General features: G+C 57.9%; 4 protein-coding genes across 4 annotated transcripts in view; 3 read left to right on the plus strand and 1 right to left on the minus strand.

Annotated features, from left to right (window-relative positions):
• Window positions 1–745: 745 nt before the first annotated feature.
• On the plus strand, window positions 746–4501 carry GLOTRDRAFT_128016 (uncharacterized protein; the record flags this gene model as incomplete). Its single annotated transcript, XM_007866524.1, has 4 exons — window positions 746–923; window positions 983–1033; window positions 1086–3418; window positions 3473–4501. The coding sequence occupies 4 exons, from the start codon at window positions 746–748 to the stop codon at window positions 4499–4501; spliced, it is 3591 nt and encodes a 1196-aa protein (XP_007864715.1).
• A 1078-nt stretch (window positions 4502–5579) lies between these two features.
• On the minus strand, window positions 5580–6634 carry GLOTRDRAFT_137918 (uncharacterized protein; the record flags this gene model as incomplete). The annotated part of the gene is made up of 5 exons (XM_007866525.1): window positions 5580–5852; window positions 5909–5992; window positions 6044–6321; window positions 6369–6446; window positions 6505–6634. 5 exons carry the CDS (start codon window positions 6632–6634, stop codon window positions 5580–5582), a joined length of 843 nt encoding a protein of 280 aa, XP_007864716.1.
• Window positions 6635–6785: 151 nt separating this feature from the next.
• GLOTRDRAFT_74568 (uncharacterized protein) lies at window positions 6786–8836 on the plus strand (the record flags this gene model as incomplete). The annotated part of the gene is made up of 5 exons (XM_007866526.1): window positions 6786–7297; window positions 7383–7635; window positions 7685–8266; window positions 8456–8644; window positions 8704–8836. 5 exons carry the CDS (start codon window positions 6786–6788, stop codon window positions 8833–8835), a joined length of 1668 nt encoding a protein of 555 aa, XP_007864717.1.
• Window positions 8837–9424: 588 nt separating this feature from the next.
• Window positions 9425–10804, plus strand: part of GLOTRDRAFT_74569 (APG5-domain-containing protein) — a gene marked incomplete at both ends in the record, with an annotated part of 1552 nt that continues 172 nt past the window's right edge. The window contains 4 exons of the mRNA XM_007866527.1: window positions 9425–9735; window positions 9795–10078; window positions 10274–10403; window positions 10501–10649. Of these exons, the coding sequence (XP_007864718.1) occupies window positions 9425–9735; window positions 9795–10078; window positions 10274–10403; window positions 10501–10649 (874 nt within the window). The remainder of the gene's footprint in view (window positions 9736–9794; window positions 10079–10273; window positions 10404–10500; window positions 10650–10804) is intronic.

Below are 10804 nucleotides of genomic sequence, written 5' to 3' on the forward strand. Positions count from 1 at the left end.
AAGCACCACACCATGGTACAACATCGGCAGGTACGTACTTAACCGATGTGAACTCAGGGATTCCTCTGTTCACCTCTCGCTTGTCGCCTGGTGCAGAATGTGGTTTGACGACGTGTCATATAGCACCGTAGCCCGGAGTTTCATGATATCACCGGCCCGCTCTCTCCAGGCGCTAATGGTGTAAACCACAGTATGTCTCTGCCCTCGTCCGAGTTGTGAGTCTGTCATAGCTGGCATTGTCGCTTTGTTGACCGTCACCATCCTATAAGGTGGATGAGAGGATCCGTGTGCCAGCTTGCGCAGAACAGAGGTCGCGCATACATCTCCCGGCATGATGCAGTATTATTGTTTTTATTTCATTTTATTCGTTTCTGGTATTATCACGCGGTCTAGGCCGGGCTAATCGTCCCCCTTCTTCTTTTCTCTTCACGCCCGACGTGAGGTGAAATGTCGAGGATTGGGTTGGGACTGCTGAGTGCTACAAAGGCTAGCATGATTGGGACGACCGCGCGTGTCAGCCGTCAGCCTTAATCTAGGAAGCTTTGCCCCAGACCCTTCGTAATCGGTGTTCCAGGCGATCTGGCGTCTCTCTGGCATGCCTTCGCTCTTAGCGATACGTCAAAGGAACCTTTTGTGGACTCTTATGGGGGTGCTATTCTTGTCCGTCCTCATTGTTTCAACGTGGACGGCCCATATACTGGGCTGTATACGCACGTCTCGTCTCCATCCCCTCCCACCACTCGCGATGTCTGCTCCTCTCATATGGCCGACGAAAAGATTTTTCTATCCCATCGGAAACACTCCCGCCGTCTGTCTCACGCAGGACCTCCCGCCTGGGCAGTCGGCTGATGTGCTTCTCCTTGGGTGTGGAGACGTGCGGAACGTTCTCTACACTGTGTACGCGGATCTACCCTCTCCAGCGGGTGAGTAGTCAGTCAGATCAGGTAGCCGTAGCGCGAGCTGCTCAGATTTTATGACTTAGGTCCCCGCAAGCTCGATTTCACCTGTTGCGACTATCAGCCGGCGCTACTAGGTCTGTTGTATTCCGCTAATCTATTGGGCCCTCCGTGACGCAGCTCCGACAGCGCGCAATATTTTGCTTTATGTTCTTGTCGTCGAGAACCAACCTATCGACAAGATCTGGAACATCTATTATCATTTCTTTGTTGACAAGGCGTCCTTGGCGGTCCTTGTCCGTTACTGTGACACCCTTCTTGCTTGCTCACAAACCGTCGAGGAATGGCATCAGAGCAAGTTTGGATCTTGGCTTAGAGTCCTAGACCGCAATACGCTGGCAGAGATTCGGCAGTGTTGGCAGTCGTACGCGAGCCTTCATCCGATTGACCCAGGAAAGAATGCAAGGCTCAGGAAGGAATTCAAGGAGGTCTCGGCAAAGAACGGTAGCCGTTCATGCGTGGGCGCTGCACGTTCGGCAGGGCCTCTGATGGCTGCCGCACTCACAGTGATGTCTGACCTTTTCGACCGGTTCTGGAAGTCGGGCACGACCTTCCTCAGCGAAAGAGAAATTCGAACGTCCGCCATGATCAATCCCACTTTCGTCTATGCTCTTCATGGCGAGAGGTTTGAACCTCATTATGGCACGTTCCCCCTCCAGTCCTTCCACCTTGCCGGGGCTTTTGTTCCCGATGGGCGGATTTCAGCGCCCATCGGATCGAAGGAGAGGGTTGTTCAAGTAGCGAGAGAGCAGTTCTCGGCGTGGTGCCACCGCTTTCGGGAGATTGCGAACCTTGGAGGGTCCCCTTCGGTGGTTGTTCGATTCTACGCCGGGGACGCTCTGGCTTTTTGCAATGGCCTATCGCACTGTGCAAGGACGCGGGATGCTCACAGTCCGATATACTCTGGCCCCTGGAGGAGCCGTCCCATTGTCCTCGATCAGCTCATCTGTACTGGAGCTCCCACATCTTTTGACACGATCGATACCTCGAACTTGACTGACCACATCGGATTATTGAATATTCTGCTCGCTGCCGAACCTCTCGTCAACGAGAGCAGTTCCGTTCTGTACACGGAGACACTGCTGCCGCTGGGAACAAACGCCGCGCGCTCGTTTATCGACAGGATCTGCGGAGACCCTCAGGTCATGGGAGTCCTCATTGGCCTGGTCCCTCGACCTTTGCTCACAGGATTCCAGACCAATTCTTATAGTCACGAACTTATGCTCCAAGAATTAGTCAGTGACATTGGACGAAGTCAGTTTCATGAACGCGTCTCTTGGGTACGGCCTGCTGATGGTGACAACGTGCGAGGTGACGAACCATTACTTCTACGTGATGCGTCCGACCCTGCCTCACTGGGCGAGCTCTTCTTCGATATCTACGACAAAATACTAGATTTCGAGCGAATGGCGCATCTGACGCGCATTGCGATGTCGTCGCAGAATGCTCTTGCTGAGATGCAGAGTATGAGTGTAGTACACTATACTCGCGGGACGGTTGCGCAGCTGCTGAAGCACATCCGTAAGCGAGTTCGATTTTCGGACATCAATTGGAATCAAGCTGTCGAGTTCTTCACGACGATGGCGAAGAATGATAGGCGCCGTATGGTGGGGATGAACTTTATCCAGGAGCTGTACCTCCAGCTCCATATGCACGGCCTGTATACCATGGCATTCCTTGGATACGATTGGAGGAAGGTCCCTGAAATTCGACACCCGCCACCGCCGAAAATCTTCCGCTCGTGGTCGCATGTTCCGCCAGTGGTCTGCCTCGCATTGAGCGTTCCTCGCTCAGCGTTGCACCCATTGCTCGATAGTACCCTGCAAGGCTCGCCGATATTACAAATGCAGCTGACCACGCCAGAAGGTGATTGCAATACATTTGCTGCCCTCCACGGTATGCCCGGAAAGATAGTACCTGCCACAGAATACCCTGTGCTCCAGGACAGGGAGGCGTCATTTCAGGACGCCACATCATTCGTTTTCTGCTGTTGGGTGCCTACATGGCTGCTCACGCTTCCCCGTACGAGAGTCAATCTCGTCATCCAGTCTACGCCACAGGCGATGATGGCGCTTCTACCACGATTGGGAATGATGCTATCCTTGTACGCTGTGCCACTGACAGATGCGGATAGTGTACAAGTTCTACGTTCGCCTCCAGGCATCCCATCCGATTTCGAACTTCGTGATAATATCCGCCCTGGTTCAGTCTCCTTGAGTAATGCTGTTACTGATGTCTGTATTTTGGGCAAGCAGATTCGTTCGTTCAGCAGACGTCTCGATAACATGAGTCAAGACGCCAAGGCAGTTCTGTCACAACGCGCGGCCGTGTCTTGCGAGCAAGTTGGGCCGTGTACTATCGAGGTATCGATTGGTCGGTTCAAGCATACGGCTGCCTTCCCATTCCCTGTCGTAGGAACGCGGTGCAAGCTAAGGATAGCCCGAACTTCAGGTTACGTGGAGGTAAGCCTCCCTTGTCTCGTCATGGTGCATTTGTATAAATCCTCAAATGGGTAGGTTACCGTCCCGCCGTCTGGTCCCTTCCCCCCCGGCGGGTATCACCTAAATCCCTTTCCTGTCCGCTCTGGACGGTCACCCGCACCATGGGGCTTGCATGCTATCAACCTCGATGTTATGCCCACAATCGATGTCAGCGATGCCAAGCGACACCTTCAGTGGCTGAACCCGCACGTCGCCCTCCAAATGTCCGACCGCGAGCGCGCCCTGCGCGACAGCGATTCGGGCGCGTCGGACGCGCTCATGAACATCAAGGACAGCATACACGTGCTCTTTATGCGTTTCACCGGTCTGCAGGGCGGCCAGGCCATCCGCGTATATGGGCTCACAGATCCCGACAGGCTCGGCATGCACACCATCGTTTTCGTGAATAAGCTGCGCCTCGACCTCCCCGCGTTCACCGTTGTTCTGGACGCCGCGGTTATACCACTCGATCGAGATCTCATGCCGCGCCTCAAGACTGGCTTGCAGGCGCTCACCAACCGAGGTGGCCTCTGTAATGTCGTTACGCGGGGAGTTGAGGCGGAGCTTTGGAGGAAGTATCTTCCGGCTGCGGTCGAGCGCTGTAGGACGTGGGGCCACAAGGAGAGTTGCGAGTACAAGGATACGCGCCCTGGGGAAACGAGCATCCCGTTATCGACGCAGGTCGATCAGCCTTGCATTTGTTCGTGCGGGCGCGGAGTTGATCTCGAATCATTCAAAGCGATGGATGCAATGCCCAGCTGGAGGTACCTCCGGCCGTATGCGACCCGTGCTGCTATCGGCCCGCTTTTCGCTGTATCGTATGTCGAGCCGGTAGCCTCGAGGCTCAGCGGACTCGTGAAGAAGATGCAGGAGGGTCTCGTCGGCCCTGGTGCGACAGCGTCTCCGGTCTCTGATACCAGGGAGAAATGCAAGGCATGCGGGGGAGCGGGTAAGCCGACGTTGTTGGTCTGTGGTCGCTGTAAGGCGACGAAGTACTGCTCTGCCGCGTGTCAGAGAGCAGACTGGAAGGAGCACAAGCAGGTGTGCCACGCGGGGTTGAAGTGAACTCCAGAGTACGTCAGACAGCGGCCTGGGTCGCGTAGAATATGTTTGTACCCCTTTATATAGGATAGCTTGTTTGGTAGGGTATGCAGTGACCAATGAAAGGATCGTCAGCGAGAGACTGAGGAGATGGAATCCCACGCGTACAATTAACTGTGCAATGGGTTGGTCGCCGCACGCGCCAATTCATATCCGCCGGAGCGGGGCAAACATGAGGCCGTCATCGCATGACGGCTACCATTCGCAGGCGGATACACTGCAAGGGGTTGAGTCGGGGCCTCCGGATGCGGACGAATGGGCTGGGAGAATGGACGCGTGCACGACGTCCCTTAGGTCATCCGGGCCTGACCGGTTTCGTCCAGGATAGCGCCGGGCATGGTGGTTGCTGGAGACGGAGGAGATAAGTAGGATATCTGTGACGAAGGCGGATGTCAAGATGCATAAAGGTCGGGAGCGATAGATTGATTGAATGCGGACTGCAGCGAAGTGGTCGGCAGCTGGCTGTTATGTTGTCATCTGCACTTCCGGAGCGACCGATGGGTACAAAACACTCCGAGGAAGACGATGGCTGGGCGGTCTGAATCCGAGTCGATGTACCTCAGCAAGAATGAAGCACTGGCCGGACTGCAAGATATCAATATCTGGCAGGCAGGCCAGCACTGCCTGCAGCGTGCTAAGAGGATACGACCCCGAAGAGCCATAAGGATCTTATCAGGAAGGGAGCGACGAGGGAAAGTGACGTACAAAGGGAACTAGCGGTTGATGGCTATTGGCGCCGAGTCGCGTCGTGACAGCGAAGAACGCTAGCACGGCCTACTCAACTCGAAGTAGCATCTACTCCGAGTAAACTTGAAGCGACATCGATGGCTGCGGCGTGGCTGCAGGGGCGGTAGGAGTGGCAACGCAAATGTGGCACGCAACGGGACTTGGTTCATCATGGCTTCAGGAAGAGGGCTAGGATGAGGGGTGGGGAAGCATACAATGCAGGCAGTAGTTGACGATAAAGATGGCCAGTAGAGCAACAGCCCACTGTCGCCGATCAGCGCAAGGACTCAGAGAGAAACAGGTTTCAAGTCTAGTATTACAACACCGAGATGTACAAAATAATACAGAAGCCTGTCGAGCTGGTGGCATAATGATCACAATAATTTAACAGAGGAATAAGAGATACAAGGGGAGCTGCCTGCCCTCGGTCTTCCACCAGGTTGCAACCGATAGCCCGGAGGATGGCCTGGACCTGGGCGTCCTCATCATACCCACTGATGTCTTCTCCGGGATAGTAGCCATGAAAATACCTCATGTGTTGATCAGCTGGCAGGTTGTGAACAGTGAAACGGTCAAGGAGGGGTTGAAGCTTGACACACAGGTCAAAACCAGACGGGTATGAAGAGCATGCCAGAGAAGACCTACGTCTTGAGGTGACAATTCATTGTTGGCGAAAGGGACTATGAGCAATGGCACGTGCAGGTCAACTGCTTGCATCGAGTTCAACATCTAAAACCAAAGGTTAGTCACAACTAGAAGAACAACACTGCAATGCCTGACCTTCGCAACTACACCGTGGTTCTTACGTGACTCTTGAGTCAGAGTGGTGACCATATCTTCAACTGCCTGTACCCTCAGCGCAACTGCCTGAATGTTCTGCTGGACTGCCTGAATGTTCTGCGTAAGCTGCTGTACTGCAACCATAGTTTGCTGTGCAGCCGCAGCCGCCGCAGTCGCCTCAGCCCGAGAAAGTTGAATTTGCTGCAGCAGGTCACCTTGGCCCTGCTGAAGTGCCTGAATAGCCTGGGGTAGCATGTTGTCTTGCTGAGGCTGCGGGGCTAGCGGGAGAGGTCAGATATGAACGGCGGCCACAATGATGACTTACCGGCGGGGTGAGCCACTGCTTCACATAGATTGTGTTCTAGAAGAACCAGCCTCCCAAGCACTTCGTTGGGATGGATTTCTATACGTGCGGGAGAATCGGCGGGGTGGCATACTGAAAAGACATGTCTGAGACTGACTGGTCTGACGGAAAAGATCATGTTGCAATCTATATACGTTCGACAGATCCTTTAGCGACGGGGGATCCGAGATAGGCCTTGGAGGCTGGACGCCGAGTAGTTCGTCGGGTGCGGGCCAATTGAAAGGCATGGTCAGGACGAACGTAGATACGGCCAGACGAGCTGCGAGACGGCGAACGGGCGCGTCGGTGTCACGTGACTCGTGCAAGTACCCACGCCATCCTGTGGCATTAGGATCGCCTACCTGTGTGCGCACTTCTGCCGGATTCATTGCATCAAGGATGGCCAGTCTCGTTGGCCTCCCGACCGAGCTGCTCGTCAGGTGCCTGTATTTCTTGGAGTATATCGACCTCCTGGCGTGCCGGGCCGTAAACCGCCTGCTCAACACGGTCATCAACGAGTCGAGTCTCCTCCAGTACACTATTGAACTCGCCGCGGCGCACGCGGAGGACAACCCGTACTGCGACCTTCCAGCGTCCGAGAAGCTGCGCCAGCTGAAGGCGCGACAGAACGGGTGGCTCTACTTCAACGTGGCAGAGACCATCGCCGTGGACGTCAAGCATCGCCCTTCCGGCATATACGACTTCACCGGTGGCGTCTATCTGCTCGGGGAAGCGCCGCATTTTGGTGGCCCGAGACCGACGAAGGGCCTGCAGTACATCCGCCTGCCGTCCTTGGGGGAGGCCAGAGCCATCAGAGGGGAGCTCCCGTGGCATGGGATCGACGTGAAGGAAGATATAGTGGACGTGGGGCTGGCCGTACAGGAGCATGATTTGATTGCCGTAGTGACCCAGTGAGTCACACTTGTCTCTTATTCATTTGGGTCGCGATGGAGAGTGTCGCATACTAACATGTCAAGGCAGACGCCTTGTTACCAGTGCCGCGATCATTGGCCCCAATAGTAGGACCTTCATCTCGTTCCAGATCCTGCAATTCTCGACAGGCAAACCCCATCCGCTCGCTGCCCAACCCGTCATTCCCGTGGTGGAAGCGACCACGCTCTTCGGGCACATCAGCGTCGGCATCGAGATCGTCGGTGACCTCCTAGTCCTGCTCTTGACGTTCCCCTTCGCTCTCGATGCGGAAGACCGCCTGTATGTCTTCGACTGGAAGACGGGGGACGTGAAACTGGTGAGTGGCCACAGCAGCCCATTCGCATCTCTCATTAAGACTGCCCCAGACGCACACTGCTCGCGGCATGACCTACACTTCCTTCACATTCCTCTCGCCCACGACCATCGTCCTCCCCAACCTCCAAGCCGCCACCCTCGAGCTCTGCGACCTGACCGACCCCGATCCCGGCCCGCCACCCCGCCTCAAGATCCACACCCGCCTGGGCCTCCCGCGGCTGTACTCCACCTGCCGCATCATGCGCGTCGGGTGCCGCGGCGAGCCCAACCCCGCGCCCTCCCCCCGGGGCCCGCGCTACCCGCGCGACCCCGCGCCCTTCCACGACGCGCCCGCCGACGCGATCATCGTCTTCAACCTGCTCATCCAGGAACAGCCCCTCCTCCAACAACTCACCTCCGTCTCCTTCGTCGTGCACCGCAGCAGCCTGCTCGCGCGGCTCGCGGCGGGCGCGCAGGTGCCGTGGGCGCGCTGGGGCCCGCGCGCGACGCGCTGGTTCGACTCGGACGACGTGCCGACGCGCTGGATCACGACGACGTGCGGGCAGCGGTACGTGACGACCGCGGACGAGCTCCCGTCGCGCGTGACGGTGATGGACTTTGGGAGGCACGCGGTGGGCCGCGCGCTCGCGCGCGTCGGCGGGTGGAAGGGCGTCGTGGTGCAGCACGCGGGGCGCCGGCGCGAGCTGCCGGTGACGCTGTGGAGCTACGTGAGCGTGGACGGGTTCAGCGCGGAGGAGGAGATGCATATGCCCGGCGGGCTGGGGCTCCCGCTCGAGGAGGAGGAGAATTGGAGCCAGGAGGAGAGGGAGAGGCGGTGGCAGGCGGTGCCGGTCGAGCTGGAGGACGGGAAGCGCGTGTGGGTGCATGTGCTGCCGTCGACGCTGCCGGACCAGCTGAACGTGTTTGAGGAGGAGGTCACGTCCGAGCTGCCGTATGTGGAGACAATTTCGGATCTTGAGTTTGAGTACGACGCCGTCCTCATGGACGAGGAGAGGATTATAGGAATGAAGGTCAGTTGTTGAAGTGCACATCCTGCAGAAAAGCACACATTTGACTGATTTCCCCTCAGATGGACGACGTCAATGATAGGGTGGATCAGATCGACATACTCTACATGTCGAAGGAAGAACAAGCACGTCCGACGTACCGTCTCACCGAAGTGGACTATTGGAATAGCTTAGGGATGGATGATGACATTTAGCTTGCTAGTCATAGAGTCCCAAGCAAATCATCATTGTACGACTGTATATCTTATACATCTGTGCTCCGCCTATCGCTTTGTCGTTCCAGCAGCAGCAGTGCTTTGAACATTATTGTGCGAGGCCTCCGCACCCCTGCACAACGCTGTGCACACATCTCAATTAGTTCAGAGCTACTATAAGTTCACAGGACCGCGGCAGACTCGTGAAAGATAACGTATGGCTGAAATCGAAGGCATATGAAGACGACCACGAGATGAAGACTTACGTATAGTACCGGAACGTCACTGCCAGTCGGTTGTTCAGTTCACCGTTGCAGCGGCCGGCGCCTTACAGCCTTTTAGTCTTTGAGTTCACCAAAGGCATACATAAGCACATGGACGGAAACTTTCGAGCCATGAGAGGAGAGGGGTGTTACTCGATGATTTAGCTAGGGCAACTCCATGAGAGCCCAACAAGCATATCGAGTCCAACGACAACTGCGAGTCGAGTCGAGTCGCAGCCAATCCAACTCACCATCGGCAACTCCCGAACCCAATCCGAGTCCAGCTCCGAATCTCGATCCACCGCTCACCTCCATAACCCCCAAGCATGTCGACCTACGGCGCGCGGCACGCGCCCTCGGCCTTCAGCACGCCCGCGTCCATCGCGCTCTTCCGGCGCCTGACCTGGGAGGGCACCGTCCCGCTCGAGGTGCGCGTCGACCCGAAGGAGCTCCCCGCCAACTCCAACCGCGGGCTCGAGTGCTACTTCCTCCAGGCGCCGCGCGTGAGCTACCTCCCGCTGCTCATCCCCGAGATCCGGAGCTATCTGCTGGACGTGGTGTTCGACGAGGCGGGCGGGCGGGTGGTGAAGGAGGAGGAGTGGTGGTTCGAGCGCGAGGACGGGGGGCTCGTCAAGTGGTGCGTGCGCGGTGCTCCCGCGATACTCGGCGATGGAGATGTCGGCTTACGGCGGACAGGCACTGGCCGATCGGCCTCATCTACGACACGCACGCCGTCTCGCTCTCCGCGTCCGCGTCTGCGCCCTCGTCGTCGTCGTCCGCGCCGGTGCCGCTCAAGCTCACGCTGCACCTCGCGTCGCCGCCGACGGACAAGCTCCTCCTGCAGCCGTCCGCCGAGGCGTGCAAGCAGGCGTTCATGGGCCAGCTCAAGGAGGCCGATTTCATCCGCTGGGGGAACACGAAGCGCATGACCGGGCTGCGCAAGCAGGACCAGGACGGGTTATGGGACGGGATCAAGGAGCGTGAGTAGCGCTCGCTCTCTGGTTGATGACATTTGTGCTCTTGTCGTTCTTGCCCTTTCGTTCATACACATGCGCTCCCCACCCGACCGTCCTCGTCGTTCATGCACCCCCCTTGCCTCTCATCCACCCGCACCCCAACCCCTTCCTGTGATCCATCCATCCCCACTCTAACTAACACCCCCCCCCGCTCCCCAGACGACTTCGACGCCTACTGGCGCATCGCGTCCAAAATCACGCCGACGCCCGCGCCGCTGAGCGGCGGCCGCTCGCCCTCGCCCTCGCCGGTCCCGCCCTCCTCCGCGTCGATGGTGCACACGCGCCCGCCGTCCGCCGAGCCGGGCGCCGCCGCCGGGTGAGTGCCGCTCTTCCTAACCCTCCCCTCTCCCACGAATCCACCCATACTAACCCCGCCCCCCGCCCAGGGACCGCGACGCCGCGTCCGCGGTGCGCTCCGTCCCCGCGCGCATCTACCTCCCCGACGGGCCCGTGCTGCAGGACCTCGTCCCGCCCGGCGCGGTGCGCACGCTGGGCGACTTTCTGCGCGCGCACCTGCCGCTGCTGTTCCCGCTGGGTGAGTTTTGTTTTTTTTGGGGGGGGCGGGGTTGGTTTTTTTGGGAGGGGGTTGGTTGGGGCGCCGGCGTGGGTGCGGCCGCCCGTTCGTTCTGTTCATTCGTTCATACCCCACCCCCACGCATCCCCCCTTCCCCTCCATCCCCCCTCCATCCA

This window comes from Gloeophyllum trabeum, assembly GCF_000344685.1.
Source record: "Gloeophyllum trabeum ATCC 11539 unplaced genomic scaffold GLOTRscaffold_00004, whole genome shotgun sequence".
In the NCBI taxonomy this organism is placed as follows: Eukaryota; Fungi; Basidiomycota; class Agaricomycetes; order Gloeophyllales; family Gloeophyllaceae; genus Gloeophyllum; species Gloeophyllum trabeum.